The sequence below is a fragment of the Ammospiza nelsoni genome, chromosome 12, assembly GCF_027579445.1.
Source record: "Ammospiza nelsoni isolate bAmmNel1 chromosome 12, bAmmNel1.pri, whole genome shotgun sequence".
In the NCBI taxonomy this organism is placed as follows: Eukaryota; Metazoa; Chordata; class Aves; order Passeriformes; family Passerellidae; genus Ammospiza; species Ammospiza nelsoni.
In genome coordinates, this window is record NC_080644.1 from 20,110,333 (window position 1) to 20,134,110 (window position 23,778).

The window sequence follows — 23,778 nt, forward strand, 5'->3', positions numbered from 1 at the left end:
CTTGTCATCCCTGATGTCACCCTCGCTGTCTCCAGCAGCAGCAGCAGCAGCAGCAGCATCCCCACCCAGTACAGCTTCTCCAGGGGCTGCTTCTCCTTCCCTGGGGGCAGACCAGGCTCTCAGGGCTCTGCCCAGGGCCCCAGCTGTCAGGGAACCAGGACAAGCAAAACCAGCTTGGATGGCAGCCACCAGTGCTGGGCAGAGCAGCTCAGCTCAGGCACAAGGGCTGTGTGTTCCCATCCCATGACCCTGGTGCAGTGACACAGGCAGCGCAAAAAGCTCTGGGTTCCTTTGTTTTTGATTGCCAAGGCATATGTGGAGCAGGAACTTACCAGGGCTCTGGATCAAAGTGTGCCTGTGGCTCTCTCCCTTCTTCTATGGCAGAGGAATATCCCACATCCAAGGATCACAGAACAGGTCTTCCAGTGTGGGTCTGTCCAAGGAGTTCACGGATAAACACCACCTGATCAGGTCTTTGCACTCTGGGGAGAGAAAGCAGAAACTGCCGGTCGGCCAGAGAAGGCTCCTTTCTGCTTTACCCCACTATTCCCATGCCCAGGCCATGCTGGATGTGCTCAGAGCTGGGCCTAAACTTTCCCATCAATTCCCTGTTTTGGAGGAGAGCAGGACATGTGCCACCTCCTCAGCAGCTGCCAGAGCGGGATGCCCATGAGCCCGCTGCTGGCTCCCAGCACTGGCATTCCCCCCGTGCCCAGATAAGAGGATCCACCTTGAGAGAGCCGTTGTGGCAGCGGGAGCTGGCCCCAGCTGAGGTTCTGGCCCCTCCTGAAAGGATGCTCCCCGCAGACCATCTGGTGCAGCAGGATGCCCAGGGACCAGATGGTAGCTGCCTCGCCATGGTACCAGCCAAAGTCGTTCCATTCCGGGGGGCTGTAGGACAGTGTTCCTATGGAATACAGATGGAGTTCATCAGGGGGATGCTGCTGCTCCCCGAGCCTGGCCCCAGCATCCCTGCACCTGCGGGGGCTGCATCAGGGGCACACAGGGTGACCACTGTCCTCTCGCCAGCACCTGGGACTTGTGCACAAAGTTAGGGTTGGAAAAGAAGCCTTTGGTTCTGAAAGAGGGCAGCCCTGGCTAGGCCCGACCATGACATGCAAAGGAAAAACCCACTCCATGCTGGGAAAAAAACCTGCCCTTATCCTCCCTGCCTGCATTGCCCCAAAAATATTATGAAGCCAAGGCAAACAGGGCGAGTGGAGCAGCCCAAGCCCTTCCTCTCGTCTGCACACCAAAGTGGCTGGGGCACAGGTTCCGCCCTCCCTCTCTGCTACCCCCACCCACGGGGGTTTTGGTCGGGCTGGCTGCCCCAGCCCAGTCCCAGTCCTGGGCAGAGTGGCTGGCAGAGGCTGTCAGCAGGGCTGGAAGATGGCTGCCCACCCAGCCCTGCTCTAAAGTAACTCAGCTGAAGATTCAGTGCCCTGACTGGCAGCAAAAGGTAGAACTCCCGCTGCCACAGCCAGCTTGGGCTGGGAGATGTTGGGCCATGAGATGTCAGCAGCGGGAGCACAGCCCTGGGTAGGCTCACCTGCAAAGTGAGTGTAGACTGTGTCCTGCAGGTAGGTGCCACAGCCAAAGTCGATGAGTTTGGCCTGCCTGGTGTCCAGGTCAACCAGGATGTTCTCTGGCTTGATGTCCCTGTGCAGGACCCTGCAGCTGGTGCAGTGCCGCACGGCCTCCAGCACCTGGCGGAACAGCTCCCGTGCCTCCTCCTCGGGCAGGAACTGCCGTGCCCGAATGAAACGCTGCAGGTCCTGACACTGCTCTGGCCTCTCCAGCACCATCACGATGCAGTTGGGGAGCTCGAGCCACTCCAGCAGCTGGACCACACCGGGGAAGCCAGTGGACACCTTGGCCAGCAGCACGACCTCCAGGGGTGCGCTGGTGCCGTCGGGCTGCGGGAGGAGCACGATGCCGTCAGTGGGGCCGATGCCGTGCCAGGCCTGGGGAAGCCCTCAGCCAGCCCGGGATGCTCTGCGCCCTGCGCTGGCCCCACGCCCGCTCTCCCTCGGGGCGTCCTGGTGGCTCCCACCGTGCCGGGCCCCGGCTCATCCCCGGCCGGCAGCCCCGGCTGCCGGCCCCGCTCACTCACCAACTCGCCCCAGTGCCGGACGCGGTTCCGTGGCACCCTTTTGATGGCCACCTGCAAGCCAAGGGCAGCAGCGGGGTGAGCTCGCCGCCCGCACTGCGAGCCCCATCCTCCGCCCTCCGCCCTCCTCCTCCTCCATCCCCTCCTCCTGCGCCCGCCGCCGGCCCCGCCGCTCACCGGGGCGCCGTCCGAGAGCCGCGTGGCCGCGAAGACTCTTCCGAAGCCGCCGCGCCCCAGCGGCGATCCCAGCCGGTACCGCTCCTGCAGGGCCTCCTGCGCCGTCCCTGCGGGCGGGACGCGGCTGTCAGCGCTCGGCTCGGGGCCAGCCACGGCCCCCGAGCGCCCCTCACCCGCCCCGGGCCAGCCATGCCCAGGCGTTCGCTCCCGGGAACGCGGCACGGGAGGCTCAGGGCCGGCGGCCGCGCTGCCGAGCGGCGGAGCTCGGGCCGGGGAAGCCGCAGCGGAGGCGGCGGGAGCGGCCGCGCAACGTGTGTCCTCCGCGGGCCCCGGGAGGAGCGCGGGCCGGGACCGGGGCTGGGGCCGGGGCCGGGGCCGGGGTCGGGACTGGACCCTGCGTCGGGTCTGGGGCCGGGCTCGGGCCAGGCGGAGCCGGCGGGCGGCGATGCCGCCCCCGCCCCAGGCACCGATGCCCGCCCAGCAGCGCCACCGCCAGCACGGCCAGAGCCGGGCGGAGGCGAGACCGCGGCGGGACGGCCGGGGCCGGACACGGGGCAGCCCCGCCCGGGGCCGGGGGCGGGCCGGGGGCATGGCCCGGCCCGGCAGGGGAGAGGGAGGCGGGAAGAGGAGAGGGACGCCGGGCAAGGGACCGCGAGAGAAGGGTGCCCGACCGCGGGAAAGGGAGAGAGAGAGAAAGAAAGAGAGAAGAGAAGAGAAAGAAAGAGATTATTCAAAATATCTCTTTGTTGCTGCTGCTTTTGCTGCCACCGCTGCTGCTGCTGCCGCTGCCGCTGCTGCAACTGTAGCACCGGGGCCGTTCGTCCCCGTGTCCGTTCCCTGCTCGCCCCACGAGCCCCACGTTCGAGCCCCGCGCGCCCCGGGGACAGCCCCTCCGTTTGCCCAAACACGGGAACTTTGCAGCCTTGAGCCCAGATGCAGAGCCCTGACTCCTGCACGCTGGCACAGCGATCCCCTCGCCTGCTGCTGTGCATTGTCCTTGCTGAGGGTCAAACACTGTCGGGCCACCTTCCCTTGGGGTAGGATTCCTACCTGACCCCAGCACTGCACTCACACCTCCAGTGTTGCTTTCCTGTAAAAACAGGGGAAGGAAAACTGTGTGTGGCTCATGGTATTTTAGTATCTAAAAATCACTAAGCCACCGATCTTAGAGGTGAGGTGCATCTGGAATTACTGGGATGCAACATAGAAAAGGGGAGCATAGAAATAAATAGAGGAAAACACCTTGGATTGTTTCTTTCATTTCCATTTCACTTCTGGAAAGCTGTTTCAGTTTTCCAGGAATCTTCTCCTGTCTGCTCTTCCCAAGAATCTCTCATGGAGAACAAGGTCAAGCTTCTGTCGCAAGATTTGCCACCAGGAAATTATGCCACTGGTGAAATTTTCATGATGACTGTTTGTGCTGGCTTAGGGCAAATTTGGGGAGGAAACCTCCAAAAGGGGTCCATCTAGAAAGCAAGTTCAAGCAGCCCCTCCCCCTACTAGTTCAGGGAAAGACTTCCCTGGAGAAAAGTGAAAAAACCCCAGTTTATTTAACAAGTAAAGTATTCACAAGCATGAAAAATGCATAATATTAAATAAAACCTCTGACAGTGCTGAAGAGATGGCAAATTCAGAAAGTTCTTTTTGTGGGTTGTAGTTGGCTCCCTCGGTCTCTTCTAAGTCCCTCTGGTTCTGGAATGCAGTGTCCCAGAGCTTGGTGGGCCACAGGTGTGAGCTGCAGGTGTTTGTCTGGGTTCTCAGTCCAGAGCAGGTGTAAACAGTTCCAAGAAAAAGGAAAGTCACAGTCCAAGGAACTTCTCTGCCCCAGCTAGCTAAAAAAAATTCTTAGGCCTGGGCTGTGAAGGCACCGGGAAATTTCCAAATCTGGGCACTGGCATTGCCAGCAAACACCAGATCTGGATAATGCTGGAGCCCAAACCTGGAAATTTCCAAACTTTGGCTTTCTGTGCCAGCAAATCACTGGACTTGGGCTGTGCCAGCACCAGGAAGTTTTCAGATCTGGGTGCTGGCGCTGGCTGCAAACACCAGATCTGGGTGGTGTCATTGCCAGCGACAGAAATCTGCCAGATTTGGGCTCTGCTGGTGCTGAGAAATTTCCAAATCTGGGTTCGGGTTACATGAAACACAAGATTGGGTGGTGCCAGAGCCAGTAGCAGGAAGATGCCACGGGTTTTGGATTTCTGTGCCAGCAAATTGCTGTGCCAGAATAGGGAAATATCCAGATCTGGGCACTGGCATTGCCAGCAAAGAGCCCATTTCAGGCTCCAGGAAGGACTGGATCTGGATGCCTTCCTCTTTTCTTTCCTTCTTTCCTTCCTTCTTTCCTGCGATCCTGCTGCCAGCAAACTCCAGATTTGGCGGTGCTGGCAAGGGGAAATTGCCAGGTTTTAGCTTTCTTTGCCAGCAAATTCTGGACATGGGTGGTGCCAGAAGAGGGAAATTGCCAGATGTGGGCACTGGCAGTGCCAGCGCAAACCAGATCTGGGTGGGGAATGTACCAGCACCAGGAAATTGCCAAATGTTAAATTTCAGTGCCAGCATATTGCTGGAATTATGCTGTGCAGGAACCTGAAAAATTCTGGATCTGGGCACTTGTGGTGTCAGCAAACACAAGATTGGGTTGCTGTAGGTACCAGGTATTTGCAAGGTTTTGGCTTTCTTTGCCAGAAAATTACTGGCAAAGAAATTTGCTGTGCCGGCACCGGGAAATCCCCACATCTGGGCACTGGTGGTGCCAGCAAACAGCGGATCTTGGCATTGCCAGTGACGGTAGAAGGGAATTGCCAGATTGTGGCTTTCTTGACCAGAAAATTGCTGGACTTGGCTTTGCCAGAACAGGGAACTATCCAGATGTGAGCACTGACAGTGGCAGCAAACACCAGGTCTGGGCACCTGTACTGGCATCAGGAGATTGCTGGATTTTGGCTTTCTGTGCCAGCAAATTGCTGGACTTGGGCTGTGCCAGCAATGGGAAATTTCCAGATCTGGGCACTTGTGCAGCAAACACCAGATCTGGGTGGTGCTGGTGGCAGCAGCGGGAAGGTGCTGGGTTCTGGCTTTCTTTGCCAGAAAATTGCTGCATTTAGGTTTTGCTGGCACTGAGAAATTTCCAGATGCTAATTTTCTGTGCCAGCAAACTGCTGGAATTAAGCTGTGCAGATTTCTGGAACATTCCCGATCTGGGTACTGGCGGTGTCAGCAAACATGAGATCGGGTTGCTGTAGGTACCAGGTATTTGCTTGGTTTTGGCTTTCTTTGCCAGCAAGTTGCTGCACTTGGGCTGTACCAGAATATGGAAATATCAAGATGTGGGAACTGGCAGTGCCAGCAAACACCACATTTCAGGAAGGATTTGATCTGGACCCGTTCCCTCCCTGCCTCCCTCCTTCAACATGGCGCCAGAGTGGCTGGACAGCAGCCAGGCAGAAAGGGACCTGGGGGCACTGATGGACAGCAGGCTGGGCATGAGCCAGCAGTGTGCCCAGGTGGCCAAGGAGGCCAATGGCTCCTGGCCTGGATCAGGAATGGTGTGGCCAGCAGGAGCAGGGCAGGGATTGTTCCCCTGTTCTCAGCAATGCTTGGGCAGCACCTTGAGTGCTGTTTGCAGTTCTGGGCCCCCCAATTTAGGAAGGACATGGAGGGGCTGGAGCGTGTCCAGAGAAGGGCAACAAGGCTGGGGAGGGGTCTGGAACAACCCAAGTCCTGTGGGGAGTGGCTGAGGGACCTGCAGTTGTTTATGCTGGAGGAGTCTCAGGGGAGACAAGGCGGTGTCAGGGCACAGGGTGGACTTGATGATCTCCATGGCCTCTTCCACCCTTGCTGATTCTGGGATTCTCTGAAAGAATACTTGGAGCAGTTGACCGATGAGCCCTGGGCCTCCTCTTCAGGAGCTCCAGCAGCCCAGGTCCCTCAGCTTCTCCTGCCAGCCCCAAAGCCCATCCTGTCAGTCCTGCAGAGCCTCTGCAGCTCCTCCTCACTGCCCAGAACAGGGAGCCCCAGAGCCAGACACAGCAGCCCAGATGTGCCCCCCTGGCCTGGGGTGCCTCTGGCAAGGGAGCATCACCAGGCACTGCAGGAGCCTGCAGACAATTGATCTGAAGGCCAAAGCTCCTTAGCTCCTTCTGAAAGAGCAGGAACAGTTCCTCATTCCAGTGTGGTGGAATGCTGGGCACCGCAGCTCCGGGTGAGGACTGGACACAAGTTTGCTCCCACTGAGTGCTGTGATGGGTTCTGCAGGAGCTCTGGGCTCCTGTGCTTGCCAGGCACAATGAGGAGAGAAGGAGCCAAGTGCACTGATGTGCAAAATGGATTTGTAGAAAGTTTTTAGAGCCTAATAGAAGGCCCACAAAGTAAGAATCTGTATATAAATCTTGCAACAAGAAATGCTAATTTAAAAATGCCATGGAATAGGTATTGAAGTGAAGGGGAGATGACCATCCTTTAATGCATCGAACTCCGATTTATTGATCGATCGGTCACTTTATATAACAGTGCCAACCAACTTCATGCATATTACAAAATCCAAGCTCACGACAGGCTAACAGAGAAAACTCCAACCACTCCTCTTGTTTTACAACACCTATGATTATTCACTAAAAACAGAACCAGTGTTCCCACTGTGATATGAAAGGTTCCCAAAACCTCCACATCTTTTCCCACAGAAGGTGTTTTGCTTGTTATGGGAAGACTGTCTGAGAACCTTATTGTTTATAAAGTGATGCATGAGAGAGCCTAATTGTTTATAGAAATCAGCCTGGGAACTGCTTTGCAACTACCTTTTACTTTTCTCTCCACTGTATGCTTTCATGGCCTTTTTCTTTAAGCCATGCTTGAACTAAACTCTCCACAAATAGGACAGATATTGTTGAGAGAGAAATGGAGCTAGAAAAATGTTTCAAAAGATGGCATTGCAAATAAGACTTTTGAAAAATAGAGCTATGAAAGATGCATTGTAGTGGGACCCACAAGGGGTAGTTTTAAATAATTGGTTTTAAGGCATCTACAACATGGCATGGCAAAAAGCTGATAGACCAAGTAATTAGGAAATAGTTGGCTTCTGATTGTGATGGCGTGAATTATGTGTATTGTCTCACCCTTCTCGTGAGACTGAAAATGGAATAAAAGTTTTTAAAACGCCTCTCAGTGTCACCATCTCTAGGTCAAGAAAAGAGTATTATCCAACATGCTGACACACCTTTGCCTCGAGCATAGCCCAGCCTGGACCAAACACACTGAAAGGTTTCCCCTTTGGCCCATGTCTCGAAATATTAGGTCTGCTGTTTGACATCTCAGGTTGGTTTGGTGTCAAGGAGTTTCCTCAGAAATACTGGGTTTGTCTTCCTCTGTGCCTTCCCCTCAGCAGCCTTGGGGATGCTCCTGTGTGAAGCCATCTGTCTCACACAGTTTGAGACAACTTCAAACAGGATATTGTGCAATAAGTCGTCTCCTCTAAAGTGTTCCAACAACCTCTTTCCAGCAATGGAAAATTATTCCTAATAGATGAAAGTGGAAAACCCCCAGCAGTTTATTAACAAACAGAATCCCCCCATGACACGCGTTCCAAGAAGGCGCCGGGGTCTCTCTCGGAAGAACAGGAGCTGTCACGGAGCAGTTCCAGCAGCTGATGGAGGCTCGGGGACTCATCCGGCGTCGGCTTTCTCCCACGGCAGAGCTCCATGGGGCGGGCAGGGCAGTGAAGCAGCTGGGCTGGAGCCCCTCGCTGCCTTGTCTCCCCGGCGTGGCTCAGCTCACAGACTCTCGGGCTGGGAGCGGGGCCGCTCCGCTCCTGCCGGCACCGTGTCCCTGGGCTTGGACAAACAGTTTCCTGCCAGGAGAGCCCTGCACACTGCTCCACAGATCTTTCATAAAGGCCCAAACCAACTCTAAACACTCTGTCTGCAGCAGCTTTTCACAAAGGGCTGCAGCAATCCGGGACAGCTGCAAGTGAGTGTCGGAAGGCTCTTGTCTTGTTCCTGACAGCAGAATTCTTGATGATCTGATGCAGTTTTATTCAGATGTAACATGAGAGCTGAGGTTTTTTTATTAAAATATTTAATGATGAGTAACAAGCCGTGGGAGCATGAGGTACAGGACTGATGTGTGAAAGCATGAGCATATCCTCCAAAGTGGCCAGTTTAATTGTCCATTTTATTACTCTGGTATTTACTCCACACTAATAAGGAAAACCAAGCTCTGCTTGGAGGCAAAACAGGCATGGGATACACTACAGTCCCTTGCAGGCTCAGCAGGGCTGGAAGTGGCACAGCAGGCCATCTGCTTCATTGTGAACCACTACAGAGCTACATCCCAATCTGGTTTAAGTAGCGTGGTATTATTAAGGGCTTCTTTTCTTCATGAGATACAAAAAGGAGATCCCAAATGATCTTCATACAAGCATGCAGTAAAGAACTGCTTCTGCTACCCTAACGAAGCGTTTGCTTTGGCAATTACACTCTTCCCATTCATCTTTTGATGCAGACACTTCAGGTTTTCCCCCACACCCCTGCAAGGCTGGCAGTCGCTGTTTCCCATTTCCTGTTCTTCCCTAGAGATGGTGCAGTGGCTGCTTTGAAACAAAAAGCCCTGAGATCTGGACACCTTGAAGGAGCATGAAATGGAAATTAAGTGCTCATATTGGTAATACCCAGGTCTGTCCTTCCCAGTGCTTTGAAGCAGCAGCAGGAGGACCATGCATCATTACTGTTGGTGGATGTTCATGTTTCTGGTGTGCAAGAGCAATGACTTTAAGGATGGACAAAAATGCCCCTCTTCAAACAGTGGGTGTGCAAGGAGGTGTGAAGTTTCACAGCCTTTTCTAGGATATTTTAGAAAGATCTAAGTGAATATTGTGGCATGGAGTAGGTCCCTAATTTTGTCTCCAGAGGAATCCCCAAAGGGCACATTGACTCTGCTGCTGATGGCAACCCCAGAAGCTCATGGACCAGTTTTCCCTGCAATGTGCCACCCTGCCTGGGTTTTGCTAGGCTGGGACTAGACCCAGAGCCAAGCAAACACATGCAGCCAGGTGACATTGTGTAACATCAGAAGCTGGCAACCATGAGGACTTTGCTGCCCAAAGGTTACAGTTTGCATTGGGCCCAGAAGTGTTTTTCCCTAAGGCAAAGCAAACTGAAATGTGAAGTTTAAAAGCTTCAAATGACTATGAAAGGAAACTGCAGAATAATTTCTGGAAGGGCAGCATTGTCAATGATCATACAGCCCACCAACAGCTGGAGCTGAATCCAGAATTGCTTCTTCCAGCTGGGCAGGAATTCATTCCACTGGCAAGCACTGGTGCATCGGAACAAATGATCCCCTAGCTCTGGGCTGAATGGCACCCAGGCTGCAGTGCAGATTTGAGAAACCCTTGTCAGTTGTTATTGGCCCCCCAATGCACTCATCCTTCTGCAAACAAGATGCAAACAACACAGCTGCACTGCTGTCCTGGGTAAATATACATACGGGTGACTTTGCAAAGCGGTGCATCATTTCCCAGTGAAATACATGACCTCTTCTTACCTATGGAATTGTGATTGAAGACACCTGTGAGCCAGATCTGTGGGAGATTGCAAAGGAGCAAAGCTTTGGGATCTGGGCACACTTCTCTTGGTTTCTTTGCTCAGGCCTTTGGTGAGCACAGAACACACCTAGGTAGAAAACTATTGACTAGACAGGATCTTTTGGATCCATTGTCCCCCAAACAGGTCAACAGGTGGCTCTGTTGTAATGGTAAGTAACAAAGAGCAGCACAAATGACACAAAGAAAAGATGGCCAAAGAGGAAGAGGAGAGGCCCAATGAGGAAAGGATGTGGTGGGACACTGGCACATTGACTGAGCTGCACTCCCATAATCTCTAGGCTAGCAGGTCCTGGTCACATATTCTTCTCTTAGTTTATTTTTTTTTTTTATTGACTTTTTTTTCCATCATCAAAATGAAATATATACAATTAAAAGTGTGCCATCAAAACTTAAAGACACAATCAAATCACAATAATTCAAAATTACATCTAAAGATCAAACCATACGTACAGCTCTAACTACCAAGCCTAATGCATCAATCCTGTTCTTCAAACACTCTTCATACAGGTGGCAGCTTCTTCCTGACTAGAAAAAACTTCTCGGTAAGATGGTAACCAGCCAGATCTGCAAAATGGAGACACAAAGTTTAACAGAGGCCACCTAGGAAAACCTAAAGCATCTGAAGCTCCATATTTCCTGGGACACATTTCCTGCAAACTTCTAAACAGCTGCACAGGGAAACATGCTCCTGCTGGCAGACACTGAGGCAGGCCAGGGCAAACCCTGAGCCACTTGCCCAGAGCTGGCACAGGCACAGCCTGGCCTCTGGGATGCCCTGGGACAGCAGGGAGCCCAGAGCCCTGTGCTCTCCAGGAATGGCTCAGCTGCACACGCACCCTCCTGCTCCTCTGCCTGCCCCACAGCTCAGCAGCCCCACAGCTCCAGGGGCACTGGCAGCAGCACAGCTCATTGCAGGGGCACATGCAGGGCACAGCTGTTTCCTGGCAATGTGCACAGCCTCTCTGGGCTGCCACAAGACCCTTCCTGCCAGCAGAGATTGGCCCAGCTCCCCCCTCACCTCTGTGTGAGGCTGAGCCATGATTGCCTTCACTTTGTCCTCAGTCTGGAGTTGCTCCAGGCCCCCATGCCATGACTAGGAAGGGCAATGGAGAGAGCAGGGGCAGATGCACACCCTTCCTTAGGATTTCGTCATTTTTGGCACAGCTCAAAAGGCAAATCAAAAGGTGTCCAACTCAGCGCTTCCTCAGCCTTCTGGAGAGCATCTCGCCTTCACCAGCCCAACATTTTGGAAAGGTTTTCCTGCACATGTGGAGGCTTGCTGGCAGCACAATTCTTCAGCTGGGTGCCCATCACCTTGCAGAGGGCAGAGGCCAGCTTGGTGGCCACGGTGCGGACGTTGGCGCTCCGCACAGGCAGCGCCTTGTTCTCCAGGCAGGACCAGAGCACGGGCAGGGCGTCGCGCTGGGCGACTTCAGGGCTCCTGGCATGAACCCCCTGCACAAGCACTGCCGGGACAGAGACACAGCTCCTTACCCACCAGCCTCACTGCAACAAGGATCTGCCTCTGCTTCTGCTTCTTGCCAGCCTCTCTGGCCAAGAGCAGCCAAATAGCACCCAGAGCCCCTTGGTCCAGAAACAGGCAAAGCAGCTGATCATCCTGGAAACAGAACCACCAACCCCTCAGGACTAATTGCTGCAACCAGAGCCCTGTCCCTGTGGCAGAGTTCCTACCTTTACTAAATTATTTCACAATCTCTGCATGAACAATGAATGAAATGTCCAACTGCCTTTTATTTCCATTAAGAAGTTTTCTAAACCCACACTGAAGATTTGGAAATGCACCATAGAGAGGGAATGGAGAGATGTCTAATAAAAGGGATGATTCCATTTTTGTAACTTTGATGCCAAGTGCCAAATGTCTAATCTGTCTCTTCCCTGTGCTCAGCGGCACACAGCAAAGGGCAGGATTAGAACACACCTCAAAACTCCAGCCCACCAGAGATGGCTGCTGCCTGACAGCTGGATGAGAAACATCAGTGACCAGCTGGGGTCTTTGGCAGAATGCTTTTGTGGCTTCCCACAGAGAGCTGTTTCAAACCTCAGGGTGTCTTAGAGAATTACCCAGACCCCATTGCCCTGGCATTTGAGCATCTGCACATTTTACTGCCACTTCCCCTCCAAATGTTAATGGCATTTTTTCTTATAATGCCCACTGGAACAAGGACATAGAGAAAGAAAATTGCTACACAGGGGACTAAAATGTAATCAAAACATGGGTGTTTTCTCATATTATTTCTTGAATCTCTCTGCCCATTTTCTGAACTGAACTATATCAAACACAGACAAATATTTACTACCAACAGGCTTCTTGCATGGCAGATTTGGCTGAGAGAAAAAAAAAACTGAAATGCTCTGGAGACCATTCTTATTTTCTGATCAGACAAAATGTTATCTAGCAGCCATTTAATATTCTGTGGTGGAATAGACTTCATTTTCTCTATGCTGCTAATCCACCAGCAGTCATCAACATTGAAAGAGCTCCTGCAAGTACCCAAAACCAATTCTGCTAAGCAGGAAAGGGTTATGGTACCCATTTTCAAATGGGAATTCATTTGAGTTAAATGTAATTTAAGACATTGGTGACTAATGAACGTGAGGAACAGCTGTTTGTTCCTACTAAATCTCAGAGAGAACATCTGCTTTTTCTAAAGTAGTCTTAATTTATGATTAATTCCTTTATTTGAAAAAGAGATCAAAAGAACTGCTAAACTAAATTCCCTATTGCTGGAGATCTACTTTATTCAAATGCTCTTTAAGGGCCTTTGACATTCCCAATCACTGAACATGCCCTTTTGACATTCCTAATGAAGACACAAAGTGTATTAAACATTGCATTCAAAGATGCTGGCATAATTAGCAGTGGATTTAGCCCCAGTTAAAGCAAGGCTATCAATCATCTTCTCTACTATATATTGAGATTATCCTTTTTCCATTCCTTGGCTCTTGCTGACACAGCAAGCTCCTCTGAGGAATCAATTATCAGCTGCATTTGTAGCATTTTGGACAGCGCTGACACAGGCAGACACTGTTTGCACCCCCTGAAAGGCTCAGTCCAAGGCCACTCTGTCAGCACAGGCAGGGAGCCTCAGCACTCTGCTTCTGTCCCTGTGCCCCAGAGGCTGCCTTGCACTAAACCCGTGCCTCTGATACCTCTGTTGAGTTCTGACCTATGCTGTGACCCCCAGGCCCTGCATGGTTCAGCCTCAAAACTTTCCGAGAGAAAAACAAGAATTCTGTGAGGACAAAACAAACTGATGCCCTGAAACAGCATTTGCCACCATTTCCCCTCAAAGATCACAGATGTCCCTGAGCTCCCCAGAGAGGAGCCAGCTGGGGCATTTTTAGCCCTCCCTTTGCTGGAGGTGGTTCTGAGATGCCCCAGTGAGAGCTCAACCCCAGGCCGAGCGCCGCCCCCATCTCAGGTGCTGCCACACCCTGCAGCACCCAGGGAAAACCTGCCAAACCCACCTGCCTTGGCCATGGGGCAGCAGGGACAAACTCAGCACCTCCTGGTTTGGAGGAGCTGCTCTGCTGTCTGCTCACAGGCATTCCCTGTAAATGCTCCCTGGGAAGAGCTCTGGGCTCAGAAGTGGAGGCCAAACCTGTGATACGCTCGGTGACATCCAGCAGGGCTTGGCCACTCAGGTGATTCTATTGGTAGCTGAACTCTTTCAGCAGGGACACTTTATCTACAAGGGAAACACACGTTTCTGCTCACTTTTCTCAGGTCATAGGAGAAAGGGCAGGGCCAACCCCATTTTATAAAATAAAGTACATTTTTGCAGATTTTTGAATCTTTTTCTTCTTTCCTTCCAGCCTACTTGGCAGGGGTTTAAATTCCAAAAGAAAAGCTCTCCTTTCACATTTGTAAATCCAAAGTTGTCTGCTGTAGCAGGAGCTGTGTTAAAACATTTCACATCAGGGACTTCAGGAGTTCAGTCACATGGAAGCAGTGAAAAGGTTTTGCATCCCAGAGCACAAAGGAAGAGCCCCATACTTGGGACACAGAAAGGCACTGAGTCAGGCAGTTCCTGAGTTCACAAAGCAGCTGGGGAGGAGAAAGTGGAAGCTCCCCTTGAAGACCTGCCTCTTCAACACTCCTTTTTGCAGGCATATTTCCCCAGTGCAGCATTCTCAGAGCTGACATAAATGTGTGTGGCAAAGGAATTTACAGCAGCCCTTGCCTATGTAGTTAATTGCTGTGGCCATCTTGCCCCACGCAAAACAACATGTGGAACAAGGCATCATTGACAGCTGGGTTTATACCTGTTTGATATAAAGAAATGAACTTGGTGAATCACAAGTTCCCCTTTGAACATAGAAGACAAAGAAGAAAAGTGGAAAATAGGCAGCTAATGGCTCTAATGTAGAGCCTTCCAGGTGGCTGCCCTGCAGAAGCTCTGATGGCTCAGTGTCCCTTCATGCCAACAGCAAAGCTGTTCATTTGGGAAGTCAGAGGGGGCCCAAGCGAACTCCAAACCCCCTTTGCCTCTGAACTGTAGCAGAGCTGTAGCCCAGGACTTGCTCTTCAGACAAGCAGCACAGAGCCAAGGGCTCCTGGGACTGTTGGGAAATGCTGATCCCATTCCAGCCAGTTGGGGATGGTGCATAAGGACTGCACCTGCACAGCCTCTGGTGGGTGTCAGCTGCAGTGTTCCACAGGCAAGAGCAGCTGTCAAGGCACTCAGCGCTCTCTTGTGCAGGAGAGACAGAGACGAAGCTGAGGAGAGTCCCTGCCAGGGCTCAGCCTTACCCAAATGAGCAATGGATTCTCCCAGTGCTTTCACAGCTGCCCCACGTACTCTGGGATCCTTTGAGTTCAGGTTCTTTGTTATTCTTTCCACCAAACCAATGATCACCGGGTTCAAGGCATCTTTCAGGGCTCCTGTGATTTCAGCCAGCAGGTCCAGCACCCTCTGCTTCACTTTCTTGTGGCTGTCAGATATTCTCAGGACAAAATAATCAAAAATCTGTGAAGAGAACAAGCAATGTGAAAGCTGGATTCAAATGCCCCTGTTTGAAGAGTGGCTGTAGCAGTCAGCAATGTCAAAGATGAAAGTGATCCTTTCTGTCAGGGCAGCACTCGCTTGCACAATTTCACTGTTTTCCTGTGGGCCACTCACGGCAATGGTGGCGCAACCTCATGCTGGTTGAAAGATTTTCTTCTGTTTTTAGGAGGTTTGGCTGGGGACTGAATGGTTCCTATGGTATTTCTCTCCATCCATAAATCATTAAATCAATTCCATTTATTAATGCTAAAGAGTACCTTTGCTTTGAATGGAAGCAGATGTTTACAATGCCTGGTTTTCTATACAGTTGCCTCAAGTACTGAGGGCAATTATGATTTTGCCAAAACTATGGCTGGAGGAGATCTAAGTTTTCTTTTGTTTGTCTCAGAGCCAGTGTCTGGAGAAGAGCAGGGCCCTGATCAACTCTTCCAGGATCCAGACAATTTCTCTAAGTAACAGGTAGACTTCTGAAATGTCATGTGCTGTACAGATCTCATTAGAGCAGGTTCAGTCCCTTGACAGCCACATTATCAGGCACCTTTGCCTGGAAAAAGGGAAAAAGCAGCTACTGGGAGGAGAAGGCAGAGATGAGTCCTTAGCTGTTTTCCTCCTTTTCCAAAGAGAAAAAAAGACCCCCCAAGAAGGGTGAGCACTGTCTTTACCAAGAGGAATAGGAACAAGGATGGAAATGAGTAGCCAGAGCTGTGCCTGTGTAAGACAAGATGGACTATATAGAAGTATTCTTAAATAAAACAACTGGGTTTAAACCAACCCAGCCTGATACTTCTCTTCCCTGTGCAAACCCATTTTTGGTCTAGAGAACAATTGCCATGCTTTCAGGGGCTGGATTCCCTTCACTTCACCCAGCTGGGAGTGGGAGAGAGCAGCAGTTACACCAGCAGGAAATTCTGCCATCATCTGATGAACAGCATCAATAGGCACCTGCCAGACAAATACAGCTGGACTGAAATAACTTGTCCTGAAGCCTGGACCTGAATTACATTTGTCTGGGTGAGAGGGATGAGCGTGTCACAAACAGCCAGGACAGAGTGCCAAGACACACTGAATTAACTTTGCTGCTACAGGCTTAGGAAAGGAGCTAAAGGAAAGGAGCAGTGAAGATACCCTGCATACTTGGGCAATGTTAGTGGAGATGAGCTGGGGGCTGTTTTTGCACAGGTCTAGGAGGAGTTCCACTCCTTCCATCCTTGTCTGAAACCCCTTGGCTTCCAGGAGATGGTGAAGCTTCTGGAGCAGCTCCGTTTCTTCCACAGCTGGAGGTGACGTGACCTGGGCTTGTGCACGGGGTAGGAGGTGTCCATCAGAGGGAGATTTCACCCTGGAAAATAAAACCAAATGAGGACCTGGTGGTGATAAATATCATAGTGTGGCATCCCCATCGTGGAAATAATTAGCATTGACTCCATGATCCCAGAAGGCTGAACAATCCCTTTATTAATCTATACTATACTATACTATACTGAAACTCATTGCCCTCACAGACAGTCTGATACAGACAGACCAGATTGGGCAATTGAATCCAAAACACCATCACCAGTGGCCAATTAATAAATTACCCTTTAGTAAACAAATCTCCATATCACATTCCACATGTTCACAACAACAGGTGCAGCAAGTGAAGATAAGAATTGTTTCTCATTCTTTTTTCTGATCTTCTCACAGCCTTCCCCAGGACAATGCCTGGGAAAGTTGTGCCTGCTGCTGTCTATGGAGAGAGCTGCAGCCACAGTCAATACCTTCAAATAATTGTGAGCAAAACATCTTGAGCAGCTTTCCTAATTATGTGATTTCAAGCTGGAAATTCACGAGGCTCTGAAGAACAACGTGGATTTTATGATAATCATTATGGCAGGCAATCTGCAAGTAACATTCTTGCCAGTGCTCACTCAGGAAAACCAAGGATGAGATGCATCTGATCTATCTTCAGATGGCTGCCAGGGCACACAGGTCACTTTGCTTTGTGGAGAAAGAGAGACACTACTGCCAAGTTTAAATGCCTCCTCATATGGGACGTGTGTGTCTTAGAATAAGGAAACTCATCACTCTGGAGAAGTGTCTCTGCAACCAGGCATGACAATCTGGAAAAGTAGCTCAGATGCATCTGAACAGATAAACAGGGCCATATTTGAAGGATTCAGAAAATCAGTAACAGAGATAAAAGCAAAAGCCAGTTATCCCAGAACTACACTCACATTTCATTTGCTTCCCTAGAGACTAGATGCACAGCTTAACAACCCCACTGGGAACAATTCTCCTGGATCAACCATGAGCACAGGAAGATGCTAGGTATGCTACTGAGGCATGTGGTCACTTTCCTGCCACTGCTGAGCAGGACAGAGCTAAATAAATCCCCTCTGTTATCAGAGGAGAACAGGTACAAGTAGCTCTGCAACAGCCATGAAGGGACAGCAAGGAGCAAATTCCTGTCTTAAATGCTGATTGCAGCACAGGGGGAAATAAACCAAACATGCTGTCCATCAAGCAGATTACATGAAGGACAGGAATATCAAGGCAAAAAGTCCACATTCAGACACCTGTTGACTGAAGTTGTTCAGGAATTGCCTTGCTACTTACTACTCAAACTTGGTGCCGTTTGAGGGTAAGAAAACCATGATTCAGCCAGGCCAAACCTCACAGATGAGAACTCCATCTTTGTGGAATGGCATCTTGCTTCCAGACTGAGATTTCTCATCAAAACACCCATCTGAAAATTACTCCACTCAGATGAAGAAAAAGCCCTGTTTTACAGGGGCCTGAGTAAATATATGTATTGCAGTAAAAGATCTCTGTATTGTATAAGTGACCCTGCCCTGATTCTAATTATTGTAAATGGGCTGCAGCTGTGATATCCTTGATTGGGCAGCAGCTGTAGCCCGTGGAGGTAGCTGGGATAAAAGGGGGTGAGGCAGCCAGGGAGAGTTCGAGAGGAGTCCTGACAGGAGTAACAGCAATGGTGCTGTAAGAAAAACCACCCAAAACGTATGAGACCCTAGAAATATGATATACAACAATATGACTACAGCATCTGTTGACCTTGATGTGATGAAGTTCTGCAGCCATAAGAAAACACCGAGATAAAGTATGGGACCCCCCAACATGATAGAAGATAGGACATCTGAGAGCTGTGGCCGCCTGAGAGCTGCTACAGATATGTAGAAGAAAGAAGCAGGAACTTTGAATCAAGGAGCTGTGACAGCAGAGAGCTGTGAGTAGCATGGCCTTTGAGGAAAGGAGCCTGGGAACATCTAGGGATATGTGTCTATTCAATGTATTCAAGACAGCTGAGAGCTGTGGCAGCTTGAGAGCTGGGACAGATATGTGTATTGTAACTATTGTAATTGTTAAAAGAAAAGGGGGGAATATAGGGGCCTGAGTAAATAAATGTACGGCAGTAAGATCTCTGCATTGTATAAGTGACCCTGCCCTGATTCTAGTTATTGTAAATGGGCTGCAGGTGTGATGTCCTTAATTGGGCAGCAGCTCTAGCCTGTGGAGGTAGCTGGGATAAAAGGGGGTGAGGCATTCAGGAAGAGTTGGAGAGGAGCCCTGACTGAGAAGCAACAACAGCGCTGCTGTGAGAAAACCACCCAGAAGGTATGAGACTCTAGAAATGTGATATACAACAATATAATTACAACACTGTTTGAATTTATTTGTCCCAAGTCAGGCAGCAGAAACTTGTCCCTCTCCCAGCCTCCACAACACTGCACTTGGCACTGCACTGGATCATCTGAGCTGCGACCAATCGTTGTCTTTTTGTCTCTCCATTTTTGTGGAAACCCCTCCAGAGAAGTTGTGTTCAGCACAATGCACAAGTAGACATTTTTTATCCTAGAGCATTTGTAGGGAAAGGAAACAATCTGTGGCATTGGTCATCTCTGCCAGACAGTTTTTCCTGAGGAAGAGGCATGTAAAGCTTGCCATGTGCTTTGTCACATCTGACAAAAGTGCTCAGTACCGTTTGCTAGCAGACAATGTGGCCTGGGGCTCCTCTGAGCCATCGTTCCTCTCCTTCACCGGCTCCTTGACAGATGGGCCTTCAGCCTTCTGGTTTTCCATGCCCTACAAAGACACAGAGAAACCCCATCAATCTTTAGAGTATGAAACAGGAAATTCCCTGTTGAAAACACAAGTTAGAACCAGGATCACTGCTGCCAAGGCTTAGAGAAACATTTCCTAATGTATAGATGGAAACAGACCAGAGATTCAGTGATGCCAACTCTTTGTTTTCAATAGCCCAAGGCAGGTTATGGGTGCTGCCAGACTGAGCAGCAGTCTAAAATCCCAAATTCCTTAGTCCTGAGCAGAAATGGGAATAATGCAAACTGGCAGGCAACGAGTGTTTGTGAAGGAAGCAGCAGAAAAAACTGCACTCTTTGGGGGTTGGCCCAGTGTGTTGGAAGTTGATTTGGTTCAACACTCACTCTCCCTGTGCCTGCACAAAGGCAGGCTCCCTTGAGTAATGTCGATTAGAAAAATAAAATCCTCCCCCAAACAAACAAAGGATTTTCCCCTGGATGCGGCTGAATTCACCAAGCTTCTTCCAGCTCCACAGGGCTGGACAGCAGGGCAGTATTCCCAAAAGACAGACAGTAATTGTAATAACTAGGATTGACTTGGACATCTTTTGTAAATTTGGGAATTTTCTTGGCACTACTACTTCCAGTGTCCTTTGCAAAGACTCTGTTATCTTCAGAAGCACAATTCTCACTTAATTGCTTTACAGGGGGCAGAGTAGGGAGAGCATGGTGGGGGCTTATGCTTAAATGTAAACCCATTTTCTCCTCTTTCCCTTTCCTCTTTGTGACCGATATTGAAAATATTCAAAACCCCACTTTTTCCCTAATAATATCAGTTCCTTTGTGGTCTGCAGATGACCAGGCTGAGGATTAACAGTTCATTCCCAGGAGCAAAATGATTCAGCAGAAGAGGAATGAGCTAAAGACAGAGTGGGTATGTTTGATTTCATATTAGCAGTTGCAATACTTGCACAAAGGAGACATTTCTCCTGCCAAGCACTTTCTTTCTTCTTAATTCTTGTCAGAATGTCTTCCAGGACACAAGGGGAAAGAGACTGTTCCAAAGCATTTTAAATTGTTGATGATTGAGCAACATCTTCACCATCTCCTGTCCAAAATGCGGAAGGAAGGAAGTGAAAGAAATGTGAACAAACACAGGAAGAGTGTTAACAGAAGAGGCTGATACCTTAAACTCATCAGGTGCAATCCTTGCATGAGAAGGCATTGCCTACTCAGCAAAGAGGGAGATTTACCTCACTTGACACTGCACAGTGCTGTCAGCTGAACACAAGAGGCAAGAGGAGAATGTGGGGCCACAGAAAAATACCATTTCACTCTGAAACTGGGGGTGTGCTTCTATGGCATCAAAGGATCCCAGGGAGCAAGCAAAACACATCTGCTTTGTTGTCAGAGCCTGTTAGCAGTGTCTTGCTGCCATTGCACAATAATTTGCCTTTCTTTAACTGGCAGGGAAGCCAGGAGAAAACACCTCAGGCATCCTCTTGATAATTCTATACTATGTGTATGCACAGGGACAGCTAGTTGCTCTGGTGTTCTTGGCAGCTATTCATGGGAATTTAATCATCAAGGAAGGGGATTTTGGTGGTTTGGGTTGATTTTTTCACTAGGAAGCCACTGTTTTTTTCAAGAACAAATGTGGAGCTCACTGAGCCACAGATAACAGCATTCTAGAAATCTTCAGAACAAGTTTAGAAAGTCTGAAAAGACTGGTTAAAGACCCCGGAAATATTTCTAGGGTAGTCTGAAGTTAATGAGAAATGGATGTTTGGGATCCTTCAGTGATGAACACTAGCCCACACTTTGGCTTTGTGTTGTGCACCTAAGGCCAAACAAAAGTGTTGGACTGGCTGATCTGAGCTCTTTTGATCTCAGCAAAGAATCCTTCAAGCCACAGGAAAAAGGTGGCAATGTTCCTTTTTTCCTTTTTGCTGGCCAACCTCAGGTTTCCCAGCACAGCCATTTGCCCAGGCAGCCCAGAGCAGTGGTCACAGTGCCAAGGCTGACAGAGCTCAAGAAGAGTTTGGACAATGCTCTCAAGCACATGGAGTGACTCTTGGGGTCACTGCACATGGCCAGGAGATGGACTCGATGACCCCGATGGGCCCTTCCAACTCAGCATATTCCATGGTTCTGTGACTCTTATTCACACCGTGAGGTAACTTCATATTCCCTTTAGTTTCCACTCTTGTGTGGTTTCACCTTTACAGCCAGACACAAAACGGCTTTCCTGTTTTGGGAGGTGAAATGAAGATCATTACTTGTGTCCTTGTGGCAGTCCTGAGCAAGCTTCCCTGCCACGTGTGGCAGCCTCTCAGCCCTGGGGGTGCCTGCGAGCTGGGTGACTCCAATTCTCTCCACCAGGGACAGGAGGAGTTGGGCCGCACACTCGCGCACCGGGGCGGGGCGGCTGCTGGGGAGGAGAGAGCAAACCCTGGGCACAGGGACGAGGAGCAGCGGCAGCACCGGCCTTGGCCAGAGCTGCTCCCTGCCCTTGCTGGGGGAAGGAGCCTGGGCTCTCCCTGCGCCTTCAGACACCTGCACAAGGCTCTGTCCTCAGCTAAACACAAAGGTAGCATTGCACACTAGGCCTCCTGCACGGAAGAGGGAGGAATTCAGTCTCCCTGCACTGTCTGATACTCAGTTTTTTTCACAGTATTTACTCGGAGAAAGATTAAAGAAATAGATGACATCTGAATAATTTAGAAATTAAGGACCATTCATGCTGACCCATCAGAGGGCACCCAGTACACAGAGCTACAGCAGGATTGAGGCTCTTTCCAGCCATTTATCCCCAAATCTGCAGACCTTTGGAAAACAACAAATGCAGGGAAAACACATGGTGGGCTGTGAAGTTGCAGAATATCCAGCAATGCAGCCTGTTTCTTCTGTGGGGCTTGGCAATGGATCCATCTGAATGTTTTACCCTATTGCAAAGCTGAGGAAAGGGTGGCAGGTAGTTTAACCAGGCTATCCTGTTCTAGAGAGTGTCTCTTGGGAGCTATCAGGCCCAGCACCAACATTTAAGGCAGCATTTGCTCCAACTGTCCCATGGCTGTCAGCCTGTGGAGGTGCCTGTAAAGTGATTCATCTTCTCAAGGCTAACATGAAACATCAGTTTGCATAGAAAGTAGAGCTCTAAGCCAGGACAGTCATACAAGACTCCTTTGGCAGGAGCTGCACCTGCTGTGCAGGCTGTGCCACACCCAGCAGATTGTCCCCCATGTGCTCCACGCCCCAGCAAGGACCCTCCTCATTTCCCAAGTTAATGGCATCATGAGGAGACATGGTTTTCCCAGGGCCTCTGTGGTTAGCACTGTGAAATACCAAACACTGCTCACAGCTGCAATTGCAATTGCCCCTCTGCCCACAAAAGCACAAGGCTCTATCCTTGGCCTTTGCATGCACTTTCCCTTCCCCATCAGTCACCACATCTAGGAAAATCTGACAGACTGGGAGAACTCCAGGAAGCAGCAGGAAGCTGAGTCAGAGGAGCTTTAGTTTGGATATCAGGAAAAAGGGTTTTTCACCCAGAGGTTGGCTGGGCACTGGAACAGGCTCCCCAGGGCAGTGGTCACAGCACCAAGCCTGACAGGGCTGAAGGAGCATTTGGACAGCAATCTCAGGCACTTGGTGTGACCCTTGGGCTGTTCTGGGCAAGGCCAGGAGCTGGACTCCATGGTCCTGATGGGCCCCTTCCAACTCCCCATATTCTACACTTCTGTGATTCTGAGAACTGATGGGCTGCAGGACGTCAGAAATAGGTGACGAGAGGACAGAAGTGAGGTTGGTTGGAGAATCAAGTCACTGAGTTCCCAGAAGATGCAGGATACAGGACCCTTCCCTCCAACCATTCCCATTCTCTGTCTCATCCCTTCTCCCTCCCACACACACAAAGGTGAAGAATATCACTAAAAGAAGAAGAACCTACTTGACTCCCATGTCCATGAGAGCAGTCATTGCTCGTGCAGGAGTCACATTCTCCACCAGGATCCCCAGGGTCAGACTGGCTGCTTTCTGAACAAATTCTGGGGAGCTGGACACCATCTGGAGAAGGACCTGAGCAACTTCATCCACCTCAGAGTCCATGTCCTTCTTCAAGGACACAGAGAGCTCTCCCAGAGTGACAATGGCAGAGCAGGACACCTTGGAACGGAGGTTGGTCACCTGGGGAAGCCATGAGGGGAAACATAAGAATCACCTTGGAAAGAAAACCAGTTGCCTTCAGGAGAAGTCCCAGGAAATGACAACACATCCCATTGTGTCCAGGGGAACATACAAGTACAGGAAGAGCTGGAGAGCACAAGCACAGAAGGGCACTTACTCTGGCACCAATTTCTGGCCTCAGACCTGCTCACTGTGGGCCTAAAATAAAAATTTCATTCAGTGTTCTACTTAACACTTCTAAATGTCCACAGCTTTCATTTTAGGCCCTTTTACTAGAAAATTAAAGCAAGGGCTGCTTTCAAATCATCAAGGCACACGTCATAAAGATAAAAGAGTCAGGTGCTCCTGTTCCAAAAAGCAACACCAGCAGTTGAAGCACTCAGCCAGGAAACAGAAAACACAGGCTCAGTTCTACAGAATAATTTTCAGTGTTGAATTACAGCTTGGGCAGAGACTGGGACTCTGGGAAATAACATCATCAGTGTCTCAGTTTCTGCATTTGCACTCAAAGATGAGTGTCAGATACCCGACCTGCCAGTAAATACAGCTGCATGTGCCCACAGATCCTACAGATAGCTGACAGAAATTAGAAATATCAGGTCTAAAACCAGAAATTAAGGCAGACCCTGAGCACAC

At 50.2% G+C, this 23,778-nt stretch overlaps 1 protein-coding gene across 1 annotated transcript; it reads right to left on the reverse strand.

The window, feature by feature from the left end:
* Positions 1-375: 375 nt before the first annotated feature.
* Positions 376-21,104, reverse strand: LOC132078435 (serine/threonine-protein kinase pim-2-like). Its single transcript, XM_059480571.1, has 10 exons — positions 21,047-21,104; positions 20,216-20,238; positions 18,897-19,000; positions 11,202-11,328; positions 10,906-10,980; positions 2,288-2,929; positions 2,114-2,164; positions 1,550-1,916; positions 731-907; positions 376-482 (listed from the first exon to the last, which is right to left on the reverse strand). Exons 1-10 carry the CDS (start codon positions 21,102-21,104, stop codon positions 376-378), a joined length of 1,731 nt encoding a protein of 576 aa, XP_059336554.1.
* Between the last annotated feature and the right edge of the window lie 2,674 nt (positions 21,105-23,778).

What these genes read in the sequence shown, in the direction of transcription:
- LOC132078435 (XM_059480571.1), bottom strand. Translation starts at nt 21,104, where the DNA reads ATGGAATATGCTGAGTTGGAAGGGCCCATCGGGGTCATCGAGTCCATC. An exon ending in GGCTCTCGGACGGCGCCCCG is followed by an intron (nt 2,165 to 2,287) that starts GTGAGCGGCGGG and finishes CTTGGCTTGCAG; the next exon opens with GTGGCCATCAAAAGGGTGCC. An exon ending in GCCACAACGGCTCTCTCAAG is followed by an intron (nt 483 to 730) that starts GTGGATCCTCTT and finishes TTCTCTCCCCAG; the next exon opens with AGTGCAAAGACCTGATCAGG.